Raw genomic sequence first — 23,925 nt, 5'->3', positions numbered from 1 at the left:
AAGAGAAAAAGAAGCAACATGCGCTACCACATGCAACTGACCTAGAGACACCGAGTAACAAATCGCATCACCGCACCTGCATCTTCAAACCTCATCAAGCAACCGCCTGCTCCTGCCCCAACTGGCCCTTCAGATACGCCCAATAATTAGCTCTGATCGGATCGTATTTGCTAGCCAACAAATCATAAGCTTTGACAGCTTTCTCTCTGTTACTCTTCTCCACAGCATAAATCTCCGCCAGCAAATCCAATGCATGGCTGGATTTCACAGCATTCTCGTGTTCAGAGTCCACAGTTGCGAATTTGTTGACAAAGTCCAGCTGAGAGGAAATGGGGAGGTTGGCGGCGGAGAGGATGCCGCGGAGGTAGTTCCAGGGGGATTGGTTTTGGGGTGCTTTGTGGATTGCTTTGTGGGCGAATCTGTTGTTGTTGTCAGTTCTCCTGTTCTGGGACCATGGGGCTCTGTGACTTACTCAATCTCTCTATCCACCACAGCCTTGTCCCCAACCTTTGGCTCCTCACCCCCAGAAACGAGAAAAAACCGATGATTCCACGCCGAGTTATTTCTCACGTCCTCATCAATCAGTTTCTCCGTCGCTTCCAATTCTCCCTCGTCCCAAAGGTTGAATCTTCGCACCAACCATTGTCTATAACTCCATACGTGATAGTTTTTTGCGTCGAGGTCAAACATTTGAGATATAAATTCTGCTTCGCCGGCGCAAGAGTTCAAGCGGTCGACGACTAATTGGCGATGGTGCCAGATTTGGTAGTTTTTTTGGTGTGCGAGGGCGGTTTCGTTGAGCCAGTCCAGTTCTTGCGAGAGGTCCGAGTCGAGGGCTTTGAGGATTTCGGAGCGGTAGAGCCTATGGAGAGACGAAGGATGTTAGCTGAGGTGGTCGATGCAGGAAAGGTGGACTGTCACGAACCAGACGGTGTAGTGGGCGGCGTTCATGTCGATGATGTCCTCGGTGAGGCTCAGAGCTCGCTCGCTCATCTCGTTCTTGGCCATGATGGCGCGTAGGTAGGACATTGCTTCCGAGTACTCGTCTGTGTATGCGATTGCGGCGAGGGGGTTGGGTCCGCCGTCGTCTTGAGGGAGAGGCACGATGTCATCCCATGTTGTGTCGTCTGAGTATTTGCCCATGATTGTTGTGTGAGCTTCCGCGCGGAAATATGTTGTTTGGAGAGTGAGGGCGGCGCAAGAGAAAGGTGCGGTCAATTATTTAATGGGTCGAGCCAAACATCAAAAGCGTCATTGTCTAACAACGGGGTACGCCAAGGCCACATGCGTGCAGCATCAGAGAACAATACCAAGTCGTGAACGCCCACCCTGTCCCCTTTTGAATGTGACCACACAACTTTCGACTGGATACGCTGGGGGGAATGGATACATCATAATCATGTTTGTACAAAGGTCTCGACGTCTGCTTTGATCATATCCTCCAAAACTTCCAGCCTTCTCGTGCACCACCGTGAATGCCGCCCGTGACACCAACGAGTTTCTCGACACCCTCACGACCCTCGACTGCTTCAAACTTGTCTCCGTCAATCTCCTCGCCTCCAAGTTCGTCGCTTCCATTGTCAAGCACAGCGGGCCATAGCACACCAACGCCATCACCTCCAAGTGTCGTTTCGTACTTTTCAAAGCCCTCCTTCAGGAGATCTTTCTCGAGTCTTTTTAGTGTCTCTGCTTGTGAATTTGCTGTCTCCGCCACAGGCATGTCTTCGCCAACTTGAGGTAAATCTGGTTTGAGCAGGGTGAAAGCACAGCCACCGCCGCCCGCGCCAGTGAGTTTGGTCCAACCTGCCCCTGCTGTATCTACGAGCTCGCGCAATCGCTCGAGCTTGGGATGTGAGACTCCTAGACTGACCAGAAGTCCATGGTTTATCGACACCAGTTCTCCGAGTTGTGTGAGTGCTGAAGGGTCCTTGGGGTCAAAGTCTGGGCTGGTGATCAAGGCGTGTGCGGATTCGGTGACATTGTCGATCGCGTCCAGAATATGGTTGGCGATCTTGGGTTGCGTCTTCTTTAATCGGGCCACCTTTGCGACCTCTGCAGCAGTGCTCTTTGCTTGTTTCGTGTCCACCAGGAGTAGAGGTAGTTCAGGGAAGTTGCGCAGAGGCAAGACCAGCGGTGGTTTCGCATAGTCTGCACGTTTGAACAGGACTGCCTTGCCGCCAGAAGCAACTGTATTGTCCACGCCTGAAGGATTGCCGTGGATGAGCATCTCACCCACAAAGGACCATTGGTTGATCCTCTCTATCTGTTTCTCAGCCTCCTCGGGCATCTGATCGGGGTGGGGGCCAGAAAGGGCGCGAGCCTGGATTAAAAGAGAAGTAGCTATGCAAACAGAAATGCTGGCGCTGGAACCGAGACCGGCGCCGATGGGTATCGTAGAACGTAAAGTGTAAATGGTGGCAGGCGAAGACTTGTTGCCGAGAGAAAGGAAGAGGTAGAGGAAGGACGAGGCTGCGGCCTGGTGGATCTTTTGATTTTCGAGTGCAATGTGGGGAGAGACATTGAGGATGTGAGGTTTCATGGCTTCGACGAGGTCGGGGTCGAGTTGGGTGACGAGGTCGTAGTAGCGCTTCTTGCGATCGGGATGGGAGAAGGCATCCCAGGGTAGAGAGTCAATGTCCCAGGTGTGGTTGAGGTCGATGTCGCGGAAGCGCAGAGTGATTGTTCGGCGTGACTTGGAGAGAGTGGTGACGAGCATGTAGGATCGCAGCGAGATGGCAGCAGCCATAGCAGCCTGTTCAGGGGGTCAGCTGTGTCGGCGCAGTGAAAGTGGTTGTCGCAGAGGTGCTTGCTACCTTTCCGTGGACGACGGCATGCTCGCCGTAGACAATGACCTTTCCAGGAGCCGAGACCATAAAGGGAGGAGCCAAGGGTGTCGACATCTTGCGTTTGTATGCTGGGCGAGGGTCGCTAGCTGGAGAGTCTTCGTCGCTGCTGGACGAGTGGGTGCCATTGTGTCCGTTGGCCATTGTTACCGAGGGTTTTGCGCCATTGCGCACTTCAGAGCTTCCATTGGTGACTGTCATTGTTCATAGTCTGTCGAGACTCGAGATGGACATGGCAATCGAGAGACAAAGGGAGTTTGACTATTATTTAGAATTGGCGAATGACAGGGCGCGCATTGCAATCAAGTCTCCCCACAACCGCTTCCTCCCTCAGCCCACTTTTTGCATAACATGCACTCAGGACCTGCATAAGCCCGCAGATCTACCTACGCCCCGCAATCCTCATTGCTGCCAATCTCCTGAACAACCGCTGGCCCTTCGACATCAGACCATTACTCGTTCTCAGATCATGTTTGCTCTGTCGACAACAGATCCATCTGTGTTGCTCGTATGCACAGCAGGACTCACTGGACTCGTGGGGCCCGTGTGACCAGCATTCCTCGTCTGCATCTCGAATGCTGGTTCATACCCACTGTGCAAGCCAGATCCGTGGTGGTTGGTAGGCACACCGGCACTGTCGCTGCCAGTGACAGGTCCAACAAAGTGTCCACGTAGAGGCAGCAATGCACTCACGAGAAACAAGACACTACTGCTCATTAGCAATAGTCGAGTATTCATCTGGTACGCTTACTCACAATTCGACTCCAGCAAACGCAGCTGCCGCAGCTCCACACGCCCATGCTGTCTTGAGTTTGCTGATGGTGCCGTTGTAGGCCGCATACTCAGCGTTGCCATTCGTCTGTTGATCGAAGCCACCAGTATAGTATGAGAGAGACCTAGGCGCTGCCACATCACTGTACGCGGCAAGCTCAGCCATGATGGCCAGCCAGAACAGTGCAAAGAACAAGTCGACCGATCCAGCAGAGAGACGATGCGAGGACAGACCAGGCGGGCGTGACAAGAAAGCCAAAGGGATGGTGGCTAGAATGGTTAGTATAGCAGCCACCAGTGCAGGTATGTATGCAGATTGCAACTACGATATCTTGTCAGTTTATCTCTAGTTCAAACACCTTCCATCAAACATTCACTCACGAATGTGGCCTGGTAGATGTTGACAGCATAGGCTATGAGTCCAAGAATCAAAATGGCTAGCAGGAGCTGTACAAGACGCATGGCTTTGTGGGAAACAGCTCCAGCAGTGGCAGAGCGAGATGCTGGCATGACAGTAGCATCCTTGCGACGTCTGCCAAATCTGCTTATTCCTGTCTTGCCGTTCGTAGTACCAGACGCCGTGGTGTCGCTGGTTGGCATATCTGTGCCGACCTCGCCGTCGACCTTTTTTCTCGTGAAGAGGCCCATCTCTGTTGCGAGAGCGTGAATCTCCAGAAAATCAAACGCACACGAGTATCGGTGTTGTCTTACAAGCAAGTATTGGTGTTGTCGACAAGAGAGGGCGCAAACGACAAATGTCTGCCTGCTTGTTTGCACTTCTGCGCTGTTGTCTCGGAGATTCGGGTGGAATGTTGTGCACCATTGCTGTTTGTACCTGAGTGGAATGCAAACGTTGAGAATTGATTGTCGCATCTATCGATGAATGGACAGCTTGTTTTGCGACTAGTAATGTCATTTTGCTTTATTCATGCTAAGGAGCTCTATGGTCAAACGCGAGGTCGTACCGAGATGAGGCAGTAAGCTAATGCAACTAAGAAGCACTCTGTCGCTTTCTGTAGCATTCAAACACAAAGCGAGTAGCTTCGTACCTTGCGAACAGCAATCCAGCGACCCCCATGCTACATGCTTGCAAACGCCCATCATCTTGTCTCAAAACGCTCCAGTCACCTATAACAGGAATAACATCACATCTTGAAAGATGTGTTCGGGTATAAAAAGAAAAAAGAAGAAAGAAAAGCTGAAGATGCGCTCGAGTAACCATTAAGTTTCCTCAAGCCATCCCAGCTCAAGTTCGTTAGAGGACGTGTTATTTGTCATTCGTCGTATTCCAGAGGATGTGTCGCTCGTCAGCGTGGCTGCTGGAAGCTGAGGTGTCCCTTTATGGCTATCAAGTCTTCCTGAAGGCGTGATATGCGCAGCTCGTATTCGTCTTGCATACGGGAGAACCGCTGTTCTAGATTTCTAACATAGTTCCAGATGTCGTTGGTGCTGTCACCAATGATCTCCCTTATGCTGCCTCCTGAACTGTGTCCATGGCTCGACAGGCTTCCTGGATTCGATCCATGCAAGGGTGCAGATTGCATGTTGTTGATGTTGTTGTGCATCGAATTGTGTGTTGTTGATTGGATAGGCAGTCTCATTGAATGACCAGAAGCCAGACCGGCCAATGAAGGAAGTTGGTTGTGTTGTGAAAGCTGATGAGAAGCAGGTGGTGTAGCCTGTCCAGCTCGCGCGTTGTGTGCTTGCTGGATCTGTGTCAGACTAGGTGACCTGTTACGCATAGCGCTGGTGGCTTCAGCTATGCTGAGACGGTGTTGATCGTGTTGCTTGGGAGAAAGCGGTTTAGGTGAATGAGAAATACCACCCTCTCCGAGCACTACCGTCGGGTGTGAATATGGGTTCATGCCCATGCTGCTCGTTGAGTTGACGTTAGATATCTCGCCAGGAGACGTTACAGAGCTAGATGATGGTAGGATGTGGTGGTTCGGGGGACCCATATTGCCTCTATGCGTGCGAGCAGCCAGGGGTGGTGGATAAGTGCTAGAATGTTGGCGATAAATCGATCTGTTGGAGTCGTGCGAATCTTCGATATGAGCACGCTTGCGACTTGGCTCGCTCACCCTACGCGGGTCATCGTCATCATCATCCATATCGTGACCGTTGTCACCATGATCGGTGTATTCCATGCCGTCCATACCCTCGTCACCCATTCTGCTATCATCATCGCCTCCAAAGCTAGAGCGCCGACCCGCGCAACCTCCAGGACCTTTGTTGTGACGGGCCAGGGCGTCTCCGCGCGCGAAGCGTCTGCCACATTTGTCGCAAATGTGTGGTCTCTCGCCTGTGTGCAACTTGGTATGGCGTTTGAGGTCGTGCAGCCTTCTGAAACGTGATTGACATGTTTGGCAAACATATGGTTTTTCTTGGCTGTGGGTAAGCAAATGACTTTTGAGATTGTGGTGACGGGTGAAATCAGTCGCACAATACGGACACTTGTGCCGTTTGGTCGACGGAGAGGCTCTCGACTGACCTTCGGAGGCCGCCTCTGCTGCTACAGATGCCGGACCAGGGTATGTGAACGATTTGTGTGAGGGATGAGAAGATGTAGCTGGATTGTATCCATGGGTCGGTTCTGGGTAGTCCAAGCTAGACATTTCTGCGGGCTCGGCAACCAGTTGTGGATCTCGGGCGTGCTCGTGAGCGGTTGCGGTCGTTGCGCCATTGGGTGAAACAGCGTCCATGTCGCCGAAACTTCTCAGGCTCACTGGACTAGGTTGGGAAGCCTCGGCTGTCGTTGTGACGGGCACAGTGAGGTGTGTACTCGGTTTGCGCATTTGGTTGGTAGGTGGGTGATTTGGAGAAGAGAGGTCTGAGGCCTTGGAAACCGCAGGGCCGTTCATGAGAGCATGCAACGCAGTAGCAGCGGGATTTGCGCTAGTCTGACTGGGTTCTCGGTTTTGCTGCTGTGATTGCAGTCGCCTGGCATCGGCTTGAGCAGCAGCGCCTGTTAAAGGTCTGGGCGAGTAGCGTGCCGGAGATTTTGGTGAAGCAACGGTATACTCCAGGGCGTGTGGCCTGAGCAAGTTGTGGTGCTGAGATTCTTTGGAAAGGGCAAAGGCCGGTTGAGGAGCCGAAGTTGGTGTGTGAGGCACCTCAAGAGGAGGGAAGGGTTCGACCTGGGGACTGTCTGATCTAACTCGTGTGGCCATCGAGGAATACATGCATTCGACTCGGCGTAAGCGGGTTAGCAGTCGACTGTGCGCACGTCAGCCACCGTTCACCATGACAGGGATGATCAAAAAGAAATAAGAAAAAAAAAAGAACAAGCCACACATACGTGATGTGCCGGTCAAAGTGGCGGTGATATGCGAACCTGCAGAGGGTCCGCTATGGAGTTGAAAAGTTGCGCGCCAGAACAAAATCAGTCTGCGCGAATCTTTGTCGAGAAAGGTGGGACGAGTAGGGTAGAAACAGTCTCGACCATCAAGCGTGGATTAAACTGTGGCGTAAATACTGAGTCTGCGGGTGGAAGCCGGCGACGTTAATACAGCCGAAGCGGTGGTAAAACGACGCGATGATTTGGCGTTGACGGGAGCAGAAATGTAGCAGCGTTGTTACTAGAGCGTGAAACCAGGAAAGAAGGATGTACTCGTGCTGTAGGGTGGAGAACTGGAAAGCGATCAAGAATGCTCGGACAGCGCGATGGCCCGGCGCGATGGCGCAGCTAAAGATGTGAGCCGGTACTGCTGGTGCTGCCAAAGACTCGCGGTGGCTGCTCGACGTACGTCAGAGTCAGACGCCTTGCTGTGGCAGAAGAGAGGCGAAACAGCAGATGCTTTTCGTTGCTTGTGGCGATCAAGAGCTCGTTGCCACGCCGCGAACAGAGACGCGACGTGTGTGAGTAGTGGTGTAGTTGCTGATGACAGCAGAGGCAAACAGAAATGCCAAAAGCTGGAAGGCTTGTAAGGTTCGAGATCAAGCTCGAATGACGCAGCGAAAACCGCAGCCGCAGATCTTGACAAGTTGAACCTCGCGAGCAAGCTTTGGATGTTGAACCTCCTCCCTGCCCATCGGATCTGGCCCTTTGAGGCTTGCACCGCTTGCCTGCCCGAGCAGCACTAAAGCAACCTGCTGCTGACCAGACTTCTGTCCTGTTGCGCTCGACCCTTTTCGAGGCTGATTCAACGTCCAGCATTCATGCTGCAAGCAAACTCCCAGTTACAGAAGTCTAGTTGCGCATGCTGCTGCAGCCTCAAAACTCTGCAAGCGACCCGCCTTCTCTTGCAATTCTCCGACTCTCTCTGCTCACGCTCGATCCTAATCGTGTCCGTGGCTTTTCGCTTGCCGATGCCAGCCGCCGCCGTCGGCTCCATGCTGCTGCTGATGCTTCTGCTTGTCCCAAAAGCGGAGACGGATGTGGCTGTGCAAGGTTAGGGTCTTGTCCGAGAACCCATCTTGTTCAGATTCTAATACGTTTGACCGATCAGCGACAGGGGGCACGGTCTGTTCTCCTGTCAACTGACTAATGCGTTGCTTTGTTGGTTAACCATGCTCTTGCCAGACTCCATGGGAACATGGCAGGCCTGACGAACGTCAAGTCGCTCTTCCTTGCTCTGGCAGATCTCAAGCACTCGATCGAGGGGAAGTCGCGACTGCGCCTGCTTCTTCATCTACGTCGCGGCCACCAATGTGGATCTTTTGTAGAGATCACCATCGCCGCAGCCTATGCTTTCCTCGCACGGTATGCAGGCAAGTGTTTCCAACCGATCGATGTTCGTCTTGCAGCAAACAAAGATTTGCGCATTGCCGCACTCGCTTCTATCTTTCCAGCCGCTAGATGTTGTATCACAGCCATCTCACTCTGAATGCGTCACCATGATGAGTTGTGGCGCCGTTGCTCCTATTCTGCATTGCCTTGATCTTGAATTCTGACTGACCTTCAGCCTTGTCAGCAGCTGCATGCTAGACTGTCGTACCTGTCTTCTAGGCGGCAGTACGTATAAAGCCAAGTGCCAGAACCCGTCTGAAATGCTGTCGAGAACAACAGAAATCATCACGATGAGGATGACAATCGACTCGATCATCGCGAATGAGTAGCAGTCTGTGCTATGACATGCAATGTCCATCTTTGTTTATATTCTGGAGAAACTAGGCACGATGTCTTACATACTCCACAGTCCAGAGCTCTCTCATAACAGCCATAGCACCTATACCACAAGACAAGTGGAGCAGATCGCATGTCTATCCTGGACGAACTAAATTGATCATTTGAGTCGAGTAAGCACGTGAGCAGCTGTTGAGTCGTTGTCATCATATCGTGATATACCAGCAGACTTTGATCGGAGCAACATCTGACAATCTTCTATATAGCAAGTTTACTTCCCGCCCGGTACAACCGTCTGATTTATATAGGACGGAGAGTTTTCAATAACTCTGATGGCTCGTATTATCAATAGATGCCGTGTGGAGAAAGGCGGGTCATCCAGGCGCATAGAGTTCTGGCCTTGGTGATGGAAGTGGCTTACAATCGCGACGAGCCACAGAACCAAACCGTTCGATTCGCTTTTTCTGGTAGGCAGGGACGAAGATCGAGATGAATTGGAATACTGTACGAGAGCATTTCTCAAAGTGTATTCCCAGGGTATTGCCGCTGGCTTCCGATGATTCGATGAAGGTGTTGGATGTTGCAAATCGGTAGGACGGTGAGATGTCGAACAGGACAGGGTGCTCATGACAGTTTGTGTCTCTGATCAAACGACAAATCTGAAGTTCTGGTTCTGGATGAGCCAGCTCTTGCCTTCACCAGTCTTTCCCTTGCCCTTTGCGCCGGCCTCTTCCTTGTTGGGCACCAGAACCAGGGTGTCGGAGAAGGCGCGCATTGGACCCTCCTTGCGCTCGATCAACCGTACGTAACCGCTGACCTGGACAAGGATGCTCATGTTCAGCTCTTGCTCCTTTGGCTTTGCTGCCTTGTCCAGAGGGGCGAGTGCTGGGTTCAGGACGTGGGCGTTGACGGACTGGATCTCGAAGAAGGTATAGGGCATTTGAGTCGTGTAGGTGTTGGAGAAGTCATCGGGGTCTGAGACGACGGTTCCATTGTAGGAGATCTGGGGCAGAAGTTTTCCAGACGGGAGGACGGTCTTGGGTACGTAGTAGTCGGGCAGAGAGCCGCGAGCGCTGGTCAGGGCGACATAGTATGCGTCGGTGAAGGTTTCGGCAGCTGTGATCTTGTTAGCAGGGGCAGGCGTGTCGCGTAAACATGGCTGCTGCATACCATTCGCCGAGACGCGGACAAGAACATCCTCTCCAAGTGCGGCAGCCATCTTGTGTTGCGGTGCGGTGTTGCAAGAGGTGAGGGGATCAAAATACTGTCGCTATCACATGCAAAAGTGAGGAATGGAGAGGAGCTTGGGCCAGCAAGGACAAATGTTTGGCGACTGCCTTTCTCGACCGGCGCATTCTCTCAATGACTCCTCTGTTACGATCATTCGGTTCACGCTCCTGGCGTCCGCAATCGCCATGCTCGATACGTGTGCCTCGTCTTGGCCATGTTCGCTCTCTGGCGACGCCGTCAACAACAGATGATTCCAAGCCGTACTATGTCACCACTCCCATCTTCTATGTCAATGCCGCCCCTCATGCCGGTCATCTATACACAATGCTCCTCGCAGATGTTCTGAAGAGATGGCAGCTGCTCAAGGGAAGAAAGGCTGTTCTTCTGACCGGTACAGATGAGCACGGCATGAAGATCCAGCAAGCCTCAGCAAAAGCCGGAAGTGATCCAAAGCCTTTCTGTGACAAAGGTGCCGACATCTTCAAGAATCTGGCCAAGAGAGCTGAGCTCAGCAACGATCACTTTATCCGGACCACTGATCCTGCACACAAAGAAGCTGTCGAGTACGCCTGGCACTTGTTGAACGAGAGAGGCTACATCTACCAATCCAAGCACGAAGGCTGGTACTCGGTTAGTGATGAGACCTTCTACCCAGAATCTCAGGTCCATCTCGTCTTGGATCCTCCTACCGGAAGAAAGGTCATGGCATCCATCGAGACGGGTAAAGAAGTCGAGTGGACATCCGAGATCAACTATCACTTCCGGCTATCCGCTTTCCGTGACAAACTTCTTGCATACTACACCGAGAATCCCGAATGGATCACTCCTCATGTCAAGATGAAGGAGGTTGTGTCTGCAGTCACAGCCGGTCTCGAAGATCTGTCCATCTCCCGTCCATCCACAAGGTTGACCTGGGGCATCCGCGTACCCACCGATCCCACGCAGACCATCTATGTCTGGTTAGATGCTTTGATCAACTACGCTACCGCTGCTGGGTATCCCTGGGCTCCAGGTTCTGAACACATTGGTGGCTGGCCCGCTGATGTGCAAATCATCGGCAAGGACATCCTGCGCTTCCACTGTATCTACTGGCCTGCCTTCCTCATGGCTCTTGATCTACCTCTGCCAAAGCGCTTCCTTACACACGCTCATTGGACTCTTGGTAAGCAAAAGATGGCCAAAAGTACCGGCAATGTCGTAAATCCCTTCTTCGCCCTTGACCGCTTTGGTACCGACACTATGCGCTACTACATGATTCATGATGGTGGCATCGACAATGATGCAGACTACGATAATATCTATATCATCGAACGCTATAAGAAGGGTCTTCAAGGAGGTCTGGGAAACTTGGCTTCCAGAATCACCCGCGGAAAAGGTTGGGACGTCAGACGTGCTGTGGAAAGATTTGCTGGTGAAGGTCGTCAATCTGTTTCGCACTTTTCCGAGCAGCAACCCTCGATTCGCGCGTTCGAAGTGTTACTTGAGGAATTCCCTTCAGTCATAAACAAACGCATGGACGCTCTTCGACCCAACCTTGCTCTGAAAGATTTGATGGATCATATTTATGCGGCAAACGCTTTCTTACAGGCACAAGCCCCATGGGATATTGCTTCCAAGCTCAAAAAAGGAGAATGGGTGCTCAATACTTCGTCGAAGGAGGAGGCTGAGCAGCTGATGGACTATATCATCTTCCTGAACACTGAGGTGCTGCGACTTGCTGGAATTCTGCTCCAGCCGGTTATGCCCGCAAAGGCCAAGCAATTGCTCGATATGCTTGGTGTAGCGGACGACAGGAGAGGATTCACAGATGCCCACTTCGGTGTAGACAAGGACTATGGTGTGTCTCGAGTACCTATCGGCAAAGGACAAGCTGGTGTGCTCTTTGCACCTCTGATGAGTGATTCGTAATTCACATATTTCAGCGGACAGCTTCACCACGGGTGTTGCGATGTAAGATAGTTGTATCATAGTTTCGTAGCAGTCATGACAGATCTTCATCCGTCTCCAACCTCCCACCCTCGTACCCAAGCCTCTCTTCCCTTTTGCCGTGCTGAGATGATAACAAGGCTTTACTGAGGGGCACGCATGTTGGCCTTTACTCTAGCCATCAACTCCTCCTTGGATGATGTACTGCTAGCCATGAGGTTTCTGCGGTTCAGCCATCTGGTCAATTCCTCATGGGTCCAATCCTCAGGTTCTGTGATTGATCATGTTTAGTTTCTCCAGTCTCGGTATCATAATAGGGTGTGAGACTTACCACCAGTGGGATCAGGCTGTTGAGGAAAGATGTCGCCTCCAAAGATGGACCATGCTGCAGACGCGGCAACGAGTCCGGTGAAGGCAAAGAAGAGGTTCTGGGAGGAGTATGTTAGCGAGATGGTAGTTTGTTCAGTATTACGAGCATTCTGAACCTTTGAGTTGAGTGCTCTGTCGAGTTGAGTAGGCATGACGTCTGACTTTGATTATGTCTTTATAACGAGAAGCACAAAGAAAGCAATCAAGCGAGTCTCACGGGTAGGTAGCTAGGTAGAAGTATCTGGTTATTCTGTCTGCCTAATTCACATCTCGATGTTCTGTCCTTTGGTCGATGAATGGAGGAGGTCAAAGCGTAGCCGCGTCCTCCCCTTCCGCTCACGACGCAAGCAGGCCAAAAGTCTTGGCACAGGCAAGCTCGCTTAGTAGCATCCCACAGAAAGCACGACTGAGGACCTCACTGCCCAGTAACGCATACCACACGTCGTCTCAAACACCGCCAACATGCCTTCCCAAGTCACCGACATCAAGCAGTTCATCGAGATCTGCCGCCGCAAGGACGCTTCCTGTGTGTTTTTACCCTGGAGTCTTTTGAGCTAGAGAAACACGGCCGAAAAATGAACGCCAAGACTGATTTTTGGATTCCCCCTACAGCTGCTCGCATCAAGAAGACCTCTGCCCAGCAGATCAAGTTCAAGGTCCGCTGCAACCGCTACCTCTACACCCTTGTCCTCAAGGACCAGGACAAGGCCGAGAAGCTGAAGCAGTCTCTTCCCCCTGGTACGCGCAACTCTACGCCTCTCCATCGATTGTCACCCACTCGAAATAGGCGACACAAACTCACTGGAAGCGCACAATTTGGCTAACGAGATGCGATATCCACAGGTCTTACCATCTCCGAGACCCCCAAGAAGAACGAGAAGGGCAAGCACGTCGCCAAGTAAACGCAAAGAGCAACAATGTGTCAATAAAACAACGCAAAAACTCTTTTTTGAAGCGACCAAAACAAACGAATAAAATCCACGATTTCATCTGCCCCATTCACTTCACCGACCAATGCGCCCATGCGAAGAACGACATCCAACGTTGTTATGTAAAGAATGTGTGATTATCAACGGAGAGGGACAATCCGATTCAAGCAAGAGATGCACAAAGAAAGATATCACAAGCGGCTATCCTCTGTCGAGTATGAATTAAGGCGAGAGCAGAGAAGAAACAAGAGAAGGATTGCAGGCTTCAAGGTCATCAAAAGCTGCGACACACACGGGGAACATTTCCATTGCAACAATACACGGTGCTCTACCATGCTCAAGGTTCTTCTGCGTAGAACATAACATGACACAAGTTTCTTTCCGAGCAACGGCCAAGTATGCATCTCTTCTTCTTTCTCACCCTCTCCCTCTCTTGCTACTTTTCTTCCCACACGTCTACATGTGTGGCAAAGATAATCTGCCGTGGCACTCACCCTTTTCAATGGCATTTCCCTTGTTTCGTGGCATGTTGAGTGGAGTTTTGGTTTGGATGAGTTTGATATCATCCTCTTTTGAATTTGCAAAGCTATCATCTGGCTCGTCGGCCACGACCCTCCACCAAGTTGGACAGACTTTGAGTTTGTCCTCAGGCCGCTTGCAATCACTGTCCCTGCTGCACAGCAAACTTATACTGGTCCTTACGATCCAGGTACACAACCTTCTGACTCAATCCCGCCTCCTCAATCTCCTTCTTGAAGTTCTCGAGGGGATCCAAGAACACATCGTAATCACTGTTCGTGCACATTGATCAGCAATCTCCTCCCTCTAAGCTCAGACAAATCAGACAGGAAACTCACTCGTAGTGGATGGGGATAGTCAAGTCAGGGTTGATCATCCTCACAAGCTCAATTCCTTGCTTTGCATCCATTGTTACCATCAACATTGGCAGTTTTGGTGAAGGGATGGTCGTGCCGCCTAGATGAATCAACATGAGATCGATGTTTTGACCCTTGTATCGCTCTGGGATTTCTTTGAGTTCGTCGACAAGAAGTGTGTCGCCAGAAATGTATATTCTAGATCACACGCATTAGTGTGTCGTTCGAAGGATCTCGGGAGGGGTCAGATCAAACCTGTATCCATTCTTGAAGCTGTCAGTCGAACTGCCATTGCCCTCTTTATACCCCAATTCCAACATCCAACCATTGGTGGGAGGCACAGCACCAAGTAAATCATTGGCTTTACTCAACAGTCCCTGCGGCACATGTTTACCAGGCATACCCGTGACCTTCACAGCCGGTACTTTCTTGCTCGTGGCCTCATGCGTAGTCCCAGACTTCCGAATATCCACAAACATACTCTGGAAGAAATCTAGATCGTAGACTTTGCTGAAAGACTCGTCTTCGCCTTTGGAGGTCAAGTGATCTTTGGCGTGAGGAGTGGTGATGATGGGTAAAGAGCGACGTAACGATGCCTCTACTTTTTCGTCAAAGTGGTCGGCGTGGTAGTGGGATAGCAGGACTGCATCGATGCGAGGGAGTTCGTGCAAGTCGAGTGCTGGGTTTGTTTGTCTGGTTCCGGTTACGCCAGGGCCGAGATGAACGTGGTCTCCGGCGTGTAGGAAGTTGGGATCGGTCATGAGACGGATGCCTTCCCATTCTCTACAACATGTATAAGCCATCTACCTCTGGGGAGATCACATCTTCTGGTTTAGAGGTCTCACAATATCGTGGTCGCAGTGCCAACAAAGTACAAACTTGCATTCTCTCCACCTGCATTGGTAGGGTGTAGTCTCGTCTCTTTTGCTTCCGGCAGACTGCTAGGGTAATTCTGGTGGTCGCGAGTAGGTGCCTCCGCGTGAGAGGGATCGAGGACCAGATTCTTCGTCATGCTTGCTTTGGAATCGTTTGTCGTTTGCGATGAGAACAGGGTGTTGGTATCAAAAGACATTTGGTGTGTAAACAGATGGAAAGAAAGGGAGATCAGGAGCAGGAGCAGGAGTTCACTCCTTCTTCACCCAAGGGCCAAATATCAATGTCGACAATATCACGTCACTGCTGTCATGCACGCATAGTGCGGGCACTGCGGGGTTTTGTCAATCATTGGGATCTCAGCTCGTCGATATCTTTTCTCATAGTTCATTGACTCGATCATGAGCGGTGCAGTCAATATCGTAACAAAAGAGCTTAGAGTTTCCCAGTGCCTGAGTGGTGTGGAGGTAGTCGTCTTGACTCTTGAACATAACTTTATGTTGACTGTGTGACCCGGACCGTGTTCAAGTCGCATTTCGAAAATGGCAACTCGCTCGACGTCAAGTATCATCACACGCTGTGAGCCATGACTAGCTTTAAAGTAATCAAGAACTAAAGACCTTTGCTGAAGAGGGTTCTGTGTCTCTTCATTGCGATTAGTGTTGCCAGAAATATCGATCTAGTGATAAAATCGGAAACCACGACGCAAGAGGGAATTGCCCAAGAGATCAGAACATCATTTTACTTTTTGGATTGACAGTAGTTGTAACAGGACAACCAAACACATACCAGCAAAAGAGCCTAGCACAAAAAGTTTGGGTCAATGGTCTCTTGGTTCCAGGCATTTACTGTTTATATCTTCATATGTCAATTACCTAGTAAGCTTCAAAACAGTTCTGAACCCGACTCTCATCAAAGCCTTCGATGAACTAGTTCGCTCCAGAGGATCTTGACAAGCCTCGTAACGTGCATAGTTCGGTCCTGCTATATAGGCTTGAGAAGCCCTAATCGTGTAATCGGTCAATCGGTAGTCATGGCGCAAAAAGCGGTCAATCAACCTTGCTTTCCAGCCCTAGACGCCTTGCCAGCCGATAAGTGTTTACGCGTGTTCAAAGTCCCAATCGATCATAGTCCTCATCCAGTGTCAATGTGGGTTTCAGTCAGTGGTAGAAATATGAGACCTGGGATCTCCAGCAGATGCAGATACGCACAACAAGCTTTTCTCGTTTCCGGAACACGCAACCTCTCACTATCCACGTGCGAGAACAACGAGAAGATTGAAGAGTGATTAAGCTCGGTTTCGAAGACATATATTATTCGCGACAAGGGTATTCGAAGAAACGACACGGGCGTTGAGGGACATTACAAGACCCGGCTCCAATCGCTTGAGGAGAAGAGAAGACTTTTGGGACCATAAAGATCCAGGTCTAGTAGCCCGACAGGGTTGAGTTGCTGAACCAGTCAATGGCAGCCTTGACGACCTGGACATCCTGGTCGACGGAGCCACCACTGACACCAATACCACCAATGAGGTAGTCGTCCTTGTAGATGGGAAGACCACCACCGAAAACAACAAGACCACCGTTGGTCTCCTCAACACCTGTAGTGGCCGATTAGCTGATGCGATTAGGATCTCAGACAGGGTGTACGAACCATAAAGGGGACCTTGAGCGGCGGCAGTCAGGTCCGCTGTTGAGTAGGCACCGTTGAAGAGGACGACAGTGCGGGCCTTCTTGATCGAAATGTCAATACTGCCAGGGAAAGCATTGTCCATGCGGTGGAAAGCGACCAACAAGCCACTGGGGTCAACAATGGCAATGTTCTCAGGGATGACAGAGTTGGCTTCCTTCACGGCAGCAGCAATGAGGCTGTCAGCCTGGTCGATTGAAATGACATGTCTCTGTCATGGGAGAGTCAGCCGAAATTTTCAACGATATACTGGATCATCATCAATGCTGACTTGTGCGGGCGTGCTTCCAACGCCATTGGTAGCAGTCTTGTTGCCGGCAGCACAAGCACCGAGAGTTGAGCCCAAGAGCAGGGTGAGAGTGAGGAAAGACTTGATGACGGCCATGTTGTATATTGGTGATGTGTGATGATCAGATGAACAATACCGGAAGTTGTAGAAGATGTAATAAGTGCGTGCTTAGATCCTTGGATGTGGGGAATATGGAAAAAAGCAATGCCCCAATGCGATGGGGAATAACGTCTTTTGTACTTAGGCAGTATATGATTTTCTTCGACTGCCAAGGCAGGGTGGTGAATTGTAGTCTGGAACTCCCGGCTGTTAGACGGTTTGCCTCAGCAGCGGGAGCGGTGTTATTTCGAGTGTTTGATTAACTCTTAATGTCCTTGACAGCGATGGCTTAGGAAGATCATTAGTTTCGCAATACCCCCAAGCGAAAGCCTTTACGCGGCCATACCACTCTCGAGGGCATCCGCGCGGGTAAGCAAGGCATCGCAGCGTGGAATCCTTTGCGTTTCAGCCGCGAGTCATGGCATCCAAGACCCTGTTGTGGTCGGAAGTTGATGATCTGGGTCGATGTAGTCATCAAAACTAGTGCCGTGGCGCACATTGGCTAACGAAAGATCGTTCGCTGACTGGAGCTTGCACTATAAGTGAATTTCGTATGGACCGCGCGTGCATGTGGTGAAGCTCTAATATATGGGCCTCGACCGGATGAGGATACGCAAGCGATCTCACGTGGTTGGTAGAGGCATCTTCGTTGTTAGCCTGAGATGAAGTGATGTCCGCTCGAAGCACATGTTCGACTACTACACCACACGACGCTCAGTGCCGTGTTCAGACTCTCAATAGTGAACGAGCACGAGTGGATAAAGACGTTAAAATAGTCTTCGGCTCAGAGCCTCCCGGTTACGAAACAGTTGGAACGCTGGCCGTGCATGCCGCGATCCGAAGCTCTGCCGTCTTGAATCCTCGGCATATCCGAGCATCTCCTCCATAACGAAAGCTCTGTTATCGTTTGGAGGTAGCTAATGGCCTGGGTTAGCTGTTAGAATCATACTCGAAAGATATGACAAGTTGTCTTAATCTCGCACTTGAATCCTTGGAATCAGATGCAGATGCTGGAAGAATCTTGCCTAGCTGACAACGATCGCGGCCCCTTGATCTCAAGTGTAACTGCCGTGATCATTGTGCCGGGCTCTTCACGGGCACTGCGACTTTTGCTTCTTACGCACGAGTCGATACCATGGCTTGCTCATATGTCCGTCGTTTGGGGACGACGTCCATGATTCTTTGCCAATCGATTCTGATCGAGACCGAGTCATGGGAAGAACGAGCGGTAGTGATATCTTGCATACTCGACACAGAGGTTTGGTAGTGAATCTTCGGTTCGCAGCTTTAACTTTTGCTCAAAGAGGTTCGGCCTGTAGTATCGGTGAGCAATCCAATCCATAACAAATCATGGGTGTCTAGAGCTCCAAGTGGTCGGCGTGATTCTTGGGCTGTGGCCACATCTCTCCTGAGTGGATAACCCGCTCAATGTAAGCCACCCCCCTGGATTGCGATGGAAGGCGTGACCATCTATTGAACAACTTACTAGCGGAGGTAGGAGTAGTCTCTGCAGAAGTGTTCCAGAAGTCTTAGCATCGATGTATTTTGTCGCCAAGGAGAATGACATCCGATGTCAATAACATAGGTATCGAGAATCCGCAAGCATAAACGCGGTGTTGAAGGTTGTGACAGATTCTGGTCTGTCCATGTTGTGCATTCGCCATGTTAGAGAATATTGCGCAACTAGAGATTCTCAGGGAAGTCACGATCGTTATCCTGATCAGCTCCCCGCCAAAGTCCATGAAGCCTCGGCAATGTCGCCGGTCACCATCCTCAGCAACCTGTATCAACAACACTTTCCTTCACATAACAAAAGCTACAAGATGCCAGCCGTGTCTATCAACGCACCGGCGCATAGCAGTCCCAAAGACGGCTACTTCAATCTCGGGACCTACACTCGCAAGATCAGCACCAAGAACCCTGAGGCTCAGCTGTGGTTCGATCGCGGCTTAATCTGGGCATATGGCTTCAACATCAAAGAAGCATCGATATGTTTCGAGAAGGTGATTCGCCTGGATTCCGAGTGTGCGATGGGGTAAGGGTCTTAAGGAGCTGATACCATATTAAGCGCTAATAATGTAACAAAGCTATTGGGGACTGGCGTATACCAAAGGGCCTTATTACAACAAGGCGTGGCGACTCTTTGACCCGAAGGAACTCAAGGAAGCTCTGGTGATAACTTATGAGACTTCACGCAAAGCACAGGAGCTTGCACATAATGCCACGCCTGTGGAGAAAGCTCTCATCAAGGCTATTGTTGCCAGGTATCCTCAGAAGACACCGGCCGAAGACTATCAACCATGGAATGTAGCATACGTTGATGCAATGGAAGAAGTCTACAAGTCCTACAAAGACGACCTTGATGTCGCTTGCCTGTACGCCGAGTCACTAATGGTCCTGACACCTTGGGCTCTATGGAACATCCACACCGGAGAACCTGGTCGAGGAGCGCGTCCATACGAAGCAAAAGAAGCACTGGATCATGCTTTTACTCTTCCCGGAGCTTGGGGACATCCAGCTCTACTGCACTTCTACATTCATCTGATGGAAATGTCAAAGACACCTGAGTGTGCTGTGCAAGCAGCAGATAGTCTGCGCGGTCTCGTACCCGACAGCGGTCACTTGGAACACATGCCATCTCACTTGTATGTCCTCATTGGAGACTACAGAGCCGGCATCGCTGCCAATGCTTCTGCTGTTCGTGCCGATGATGCATATGTGGCTAAAATGCAAGGCAATGAGATGTATACCTTTTATCGTGCCCACAACTCGCACTCTCTCATCTATGCAGCTTTGCTATCTGGCAAATCAGAAGTTGCTCTCCAGAACTGTACACTTATGGAGAACTACCTCCCGGAAGAGCTTCTCGCCATTGAATCCCCAAACATGGCAGACTGGCTCGAGTCCTTCCTGGGTGTTCGCGCTCACCTGCTCGTCAGATTCGGCCGCTGGGAAGAAATCCTGGCCCTAGAAATGCCAAAGAACAAAAGACTCTACTGCGTAACCACAGCGACTCTACACTACGCCAAAGGTGTAGCCCACTCAGCCCTCGGCAATATCACCGCTGCCGAAAAAGAGCAACAACTCTTCCTCTCTGCCCAAAAACTCGTCCCAGAGTCCCGCTTCGACTTCCCCAACAAATGCACCGATATCCTTAGAGTCGGTGAAGCCATGCTAGCAGGAGAAATCGAATACCGCAAGGGCAACTTCGACCTCGCCTTTCAACACCTCCGCGAATCCATAACACGCGACGATAATCTAGTCTACAGTGAGCCTTGGGGCTGGATGCAACCTACCAGACACGCCTACGCTGCTCTGTCACTCGAGCAAGGTCTAGTGGAGCAAGCAGCACAAGCCTACGCCGAAGACCTCGGTTTCGTGTCTTCTATCCCCCGCGGTCACCAACATCCCAATAACGTCTGGGCATTGGTCGGATATCGAGAATGTCTAAAGTCGTTGGGCAGGGAAGCAGAGTTTAACCAGCTGGAGCAACCCTATCAGTTGGCAATACAAATGGCGGATATCAACGTGACTTCATCCTGCTATTGTAGGAGAATGAGTGAGCAAGCAGAGAGCAAAGAGGCAAAGTGCAACGGCTCTTGCTAACTTTGATGTAGAAACCATCGGCCATGCGGTTGGGAGAAGGGAGTCCAAATTATGATCGGATGCCATGCTATATGTTCCCCAGTTTTTCATCCATCTTGTGTCACCTATACCTTGCTTGGAGTGATAGCCAGATTGTGATGCATCCTAGTCCAAGTCGTGCTTGATTATCAATGCTTTGCCTGTCTCAACAACTTCCAACCATCATTAGCAGCTCGAATAGTCAAAATTCCGTACCAACTCGACAGCACACATCATAGTGACCTCTGGAGCGAAGAGGACAGACCCATCATCATCGCAATTGACACAAGGAGAAGCCAAAAGAACCATGACAACATTATTTTTTCTCTACTCTTCGACTCCCAAAAATCTAAACACCCACACTCTTGACCAAGAGCCACAGCGCAACAGGAACAACAACATTGTCGTTAGCCCCCGTCAACACCGCTTCCATAAAACTCGCTCCACAGCCACAAACAAACATCTTGCCAACCTCTATACCCCACCCTTTTACATCATGCCCAAAGAACCCAGAAGTGTTGTTGGCAGAAGAGGCAGAAACAAACACCTCACTCCAACCCCCAAATCTGACCCAAAGCTTTGCAAACAACAAACCAACGGTAACGGCAACGGCAAAAGCAGTGCTGCCTTCGAGAGACTTGCCGCCGATCCAAGGCCATCTGCAGCGACCGAAGCGTCTGCCGATGAGACTGGCTGCCGCGTCGCCCATGCCCACGCAAATGACTCCTGCCACCATGGCAACCTCGCGGACTTGATTTTCGGTTTCCCAGCCTGGCCATTTTCCAGTGATGGTTCTGCCGATGCCAGCGAGGGAAAGCCAGAGTGGAATAGCACAGCCGATGAGTAAGAAGACGTGGCTTACAACCATAGGTCCTCTGAGATCTCTTCCGTCCACATAGGGCGCCACGAATCTGCCAATCGCAATCCCCAGCGGTGGTACCTGGCCTGCACGGATGATTTCCAAGATCAAGAAGATGGCGAGTACGATGCCCAGAGCCAAGGAGCAAAAGCAAGGATCCACGAAGATGGAGGGTAGAAGCATAGATACCATGACGGCGTGGAAGACTTTTCGTCGTGTGTCGACTTCGATAAAGGGGGTGAGACGTAAGACTGCGACGAGGCCGATACAGAGGACGGCTGCCCAGTATGCAACGATGAGAAGTCGTGTATTAGCCGCACCCACCGCAGCTCTCACACCAGGAACAGAAGAACCGTGAAACGACAGATTTTGCAGAATTTCATCTTTGTATGCAATGCGGTCGACTCTGGAGGAGAAAGCGTTGAAGAATGTTGGTATATCCGAGAACAGATACTCGAATGCCCAGACGACGGGCTCTGCAGAGTTCAGAGCAGCTTCGGAGATTGTTCTCCGCACCGGGACCAAGATTACGAAGGCGATTGTCGTGATGATGTAGATGGCATATGCCCACTTGTACATGAAAGCACCCTCAGGCGTCAGGTTCAGATGCCAATCTCGGAATCGACGATGTTTGCGCTGAGCACCTGCGCTCGGAGTTGCGGCTGCCAATGACGTAGGAGCATCCGTACTCGCAATGGTATGCCTTCTTTTCCTAGAGAAGTCATTCGCATCCACAACAGAGTCTCGATGCGGAGGAAGATTTGCTTCAACAGCTGATTGTGGTTCGTCAAAATCGTGGCCAGTCGAGGCGGTATTGATACTCAGCTTGGGCGACTTGCGAGTCTGCGACAGAACTTTCTGGATAGGCACATGCTCATCGGTATCGCTTTCGTCATTCTCGTAACGCGTGAAGGGATAGATCCACCTTGTGAGCATCGAGGCAAGGTCCTGTTTGATGTGAGACGAACGACCAGGCTTGGAGGCAGTTCGTCGAAACCTCCATCGAGGGACACGTGCGAGAGCTACGTTCCAGCGTGCAACGTGAGTGCACAAGACGAGAAGCCAGACGCCTCCGACCCACAGCAGAGCACGCAAAATAGCAGTTTGAGGTGAGGTTGCGAAAAGGAGAAGATTGATCAAACCAGCCGACAAAAGGTGCTTCTCGGCAGCCAGAAGACTGGTTGTGGTCAAGTAGTGCAGCGCGGGTAACAATGCCTGGTGTAGAGGGTATAGCAGAGTGAGCAGTTCGGGCTGCAAGAAGGGAGGCTGGCTTGCCTTGAGCTTGTACGGGGTTGGAGGATATGCAGAGGAGGGCAGCTCGGTGTTCTCAGAGAAGATGAGGGGTGTGGTGGAGACGATCCAGTGAAGCGTGTTGATGTCTTTGAGACGAGATAAAGGAGGAAATAGGCGAGGCGGTAGAGAGGCCAGACCCAGGATTAGATTAGGTAGCAGTAGAGCAGGATATTGAGGCAGCAAAGAGAGGGCGATCAAGACAGGGACAAAGGTGGGATAGAGGATCGAGGCAGGGTCGAACGAGGCGGGAACTCGGAAGCGGCGCCATCTTGGACGGGTCGTATCGTCGGAAGGAGAGAAGATGATGACTCTCAGGGGGTATACAGCAATCAGGAGGGCAACAATGGCCAACTGGGAGGCGACCTCTACTACAGGGCATCAACGTTTGGCTCACAGAATCAGAGATAGTAGACAAACCTCTATGCCAGTTCCAGAGAGCATGCCTCACGGAGGGAGCGAGGACTATGATCAGGCCAATGACGGCAAGCAAAGCACCCTCTGAAATGCGACGAATGCGTTCAGCTCTGGTCCTCTTTTCATACAGCCGTCGAGCGACCAGCAGTTCATTTTCTTCCGCGTGCTCTGTTGGCGTTTGGGTCGGCTTGCGATCAAAGTATCCTTGGGTGCCTTGATTGTCGAGTTGTGAAGGAGTGAGCAGCGGAGAGGGTGTACCATCGGCTTGTCGGAGTCCTTTGGTCAGGCGTGCTGAGGGCGGCGGCAGGGCCTTCAGGTATTGTGAGGGTCGCTCATCGTCGGCTTCGGTGCCGCTCTCGCTCGACAGATTGTTTGGAGTTTGGTAGTTGCTGCTGTCTTCGGGACGGGCAGCTCGGCGGCCACGGCGGGCGTAGGGGTGTGGTGAGCGCTCTCGTTCATCGCCGGCGGTGGGCATTCTGCGAGCTTTGTCGAATCATCTTACGACCGAGATCCTACAAGACGAGCATTACGAGAAACAACCTAGTCCCTCGCCGTTTGCTCATCGAGGCCACGAATGCCTTGTCCCAACCGTGACGCACGCTTCACTTGGCGTCACCCTTCCTTCCCGAGAGCTGATCTCCGACATGTGGATTCAAACCATTGACCAAAGTCGCAACCGTCTTGGAACAAATCTGGTCAGAGATATAGCCATGTGTCTTTTCTACATAACCATCGCATTTCTACCATGTACTCCATAATATTACAAAATCTATCAAC

The 23,925-nt window shown here is 51.2% G+C and overlaps 12 protein-coding genes across 12 annotated transcripts; 3 read left to right on the top strand and 9 right to left on the bottom strand.

Annotated features, from left to right (window-relative positions):
* Window positions 1-94: 94 nt before the first annotated feature.
* Window positions 95-1,143, bottom strand: M436DRAFT_77995 (CaaX farnesyltransferase alpha subunit; the record flags this gene model as incomplete). Its single annotated transcript, XM_013576999.1, has 3 exons — window positions 95-419; window positions 473-862; window positions 926-1,143. The coding sequence occupies 3 exons, from the start codon at window positions 1,141-1,143 to the stop codon at window positions 95-97; spliced, it is 933 nt and encodes a 310-aa protein (XP_013432453.1).
* A 289-nt stretch (window positions 1,144-1,432) lies between these two features.
* On the bottom strand, window positions 1,433-2,987 carry M436DRAFT_34975 (mevalonate kinase; the record flags this gene model as incomplete). The annotated part of the gene is made up of 2 exons (XM_013576137.1): window positions 1,433-2,752; window positions 2,814-2,987. 2 exons carry the CDS (start codon window positions 2,985-2,987, stop codon window positions 1,433-1,435), a joined length of 1,494 nt encoding a protein of 497 aa, XP_013431591.1.
* Window positions 2,988-3,594: 607 nt separating this feature from the next.
* Window positions 3,595-4,262, bottom strand: M436DRAFT_69301 (uncharacterized protein; the record flags this gene model as incomplete). The annotated part of the gene is made up of 2 exons (XM_013576838.1): window positions 3,595-3,936; window positions 3,996-4,262. 2 exons carry the CDS (start codon window positions 4,260-4,262, stop codon window positions 3,595-3,597), a joined length of 609 nt encoding a protein of 202 aa, XP_013432292.1.
* A 659-nt stretch (window positions 4,263-4,921) lies between these two features.
* On the bottom strand, window positions 4,922-6,796 carry M436DRAFT_37184 (uncharacterized protein; the record flags this gene model as incomplete). Its single annotated transcript, XM_013576547.1, has 1 exon — window positions 4,922-6,796. The coding sequence occupies one exon, from the start codon at window positions 6,794-6,796 to the stop codon at window positions 4,922-4,924; it is 1,875 nt and encodes a 624-aa protein (XP_013432001.1).
* Window positions 6,797-9,325: 2,529 nt separating this feature from the next.
* Window positions 9,326-9,898, bottom strand: M436DRAFT_35938 (uncharacterized protein; the record flags this gene model as incomplete). The annotated part of the gene is made up of 2 exons (XM_013576301.1): window positions 9,326-9,795; window positions 9,850-9,898. 2 exons carry the CDS (start codon window positions 9,896-9,898, stop codon window positions 9,326-9,328), a joined length of 519 nt encoding a protein of 172 aa, XP_013431755.1.
* Window positions 9,899-10,041: 143 nt separating this feature from the next.
* Window positions 10,042-11,817, top strand: M436DRAFT_36856 (methionyl-tRNA synthetase; the record flags this gene model as incomplete). Its single annotated transcript, XM_013576481.1, has 1 exon — window positions 10,042-11,817. One exon carries the CDS (start codon window positions 10,042-10,044, stop codon window positions 11,815-11,817), a length of 1,776 nt encoding a protein of 591 aa, XP_013431935.1.
* Window positions 11,818-11,978: 161 nt separating this feature from the next.
* Window positions 11,979-12,356, bottom strand: M436DRAFT_69273 (uncharacterized protein; the record flags this gene model as incomplete). The annotated part of the gene is made up of 3 exons (XM_013576832.1): window positions 11,979-12,106; window positions 12,167-12,263; window positions 12,321-12,356. The coding sequence occupies 3 exons, from the start codon at window positions 12,354-12,356 to the stop codon at window positions 11,979-11,981; spliced, it is 261 nt and encodes an 86-aa protein (XP_013432286.1).
* A 310-nt stretch (window positions 12,357-12,666) lies between these two features.
* On the top strand, window positions 12,667-13,106 carry M436DRAFT_69272 (ribosomal protein L38e; the record flags this gene model as incomplete). Its single annotated transcript, XM_013576831.1, has 3 exons — window positions 12,667-12,730; window positions 12,817-12,942; window positions 13,048-13,106. 3 exons carry the CDS (start codon window positions 12,667-12,669, stop codon window positions 13,104-13,106), a joined length of 249 nt encoding a protein of 82 aa, XP_013432285.1.
* Window positions 13,107-13,794: 688 nt separating this feature from the next.
* On the bottom strand, window positions 13,795-15,020 carry M436DRAFT_69300 (Metallo-hydrolase/oxidoreductase; the record flags this gene model as incomplete). The annotated part of the gene is made up of 4 exons (XM_013576837.1): window positions 13,795-13,924; window positions 13,991-14,206; window positions 14,264-14,791; window positions 14,854-15,020. The coding sequence occupies 4 exons, from the start codon at window positions 15,018-15,020 to the stop codon at window positions 13,795-13,797; spliced, it is 1,041 nt and encodes a 346-aa protein (XP_013432291.1).
* A 1,288-nt stretch (window positions 15,021-16,308) lies between these two features.
* On the bottom strand, window positions 16,309-16,955 carry M436DRAFT_77987 (DUF336-domain-containing protein; the record flags this gene model as incomplete). The annotated part of the gene is made up of 3 exons (XM_013576998.1): window positions 16,309-16,481; window positions 16,535-16,781; window positions 16,842-16,955. The coding sequence occupies 3 exons, from the start codon at window positions 16,953-16,955 to the stop codon at window positions 16,309-16,311; spliced, it is 534 nt and encodes a 177-aa protein (XP_013432452.1).
* Window positions 16,956-18,781: 1,826 nt separating this feature from the next.
* M436DRAFT_77986 (uncharacterized protein) lies at window positions 18,782-20,564 on the top strand (the record flags this gene model as incomplete). The annotated part of the gene is made up of 2 exons (XM_013576997.1): window positions 18,782-18,993; window positions 19,046-20,564. The coding sequence occupies 2 exons, from the start codon at window positions 18,782-18,784 to the stop codon at window positions 20,562-20,564; spliced, it is 1,731 nt and encodes a 576-aa protein (XP_013432451.1).
* A 367-nt stretch (window positions 20,565-20,931) lies between these two features.
* Window positions 20,932-23,623, bottom strand: M436DRAFT_69299 (uncharacterized protein; the record flags this gene model as incomplete). Its single annotated transcript, XM_013576836.1, has 2 exons — window positions 20,932-23,099; window positions 23,152-23,623. 2 exons carry the CDS (start codon window positions 23,621-23,623, stop codon window positions 20,932-20,934), a joined length of 2,640 nt encoding a protein of 879 aa, XP_013432290.1.
* Between the last annotated feature and the right edge of the window lie 302 nt (window positions 23,624-23,925).

Source organism: Aureobasidium namibiae (assembly GCF_000721765.1).
Source record: "Aureobasidium namibiae CBS 147.97 unplaced genomic scaffold scaffold_1, whole genome shotgun sequence".
In the NCBI taxonomy this organism is placed as follows: Eukaryota; Fungi; Ascomycota; class Dothideomycetes; order Dothideales; family Saccotheciaceae; genus Aureobasidium; species Aureobasidium namibiae.
Note: the sequence above shows the minus strand (reverse complement) of the source record. Positions and strands in the feature narration are given on the sequence as shown.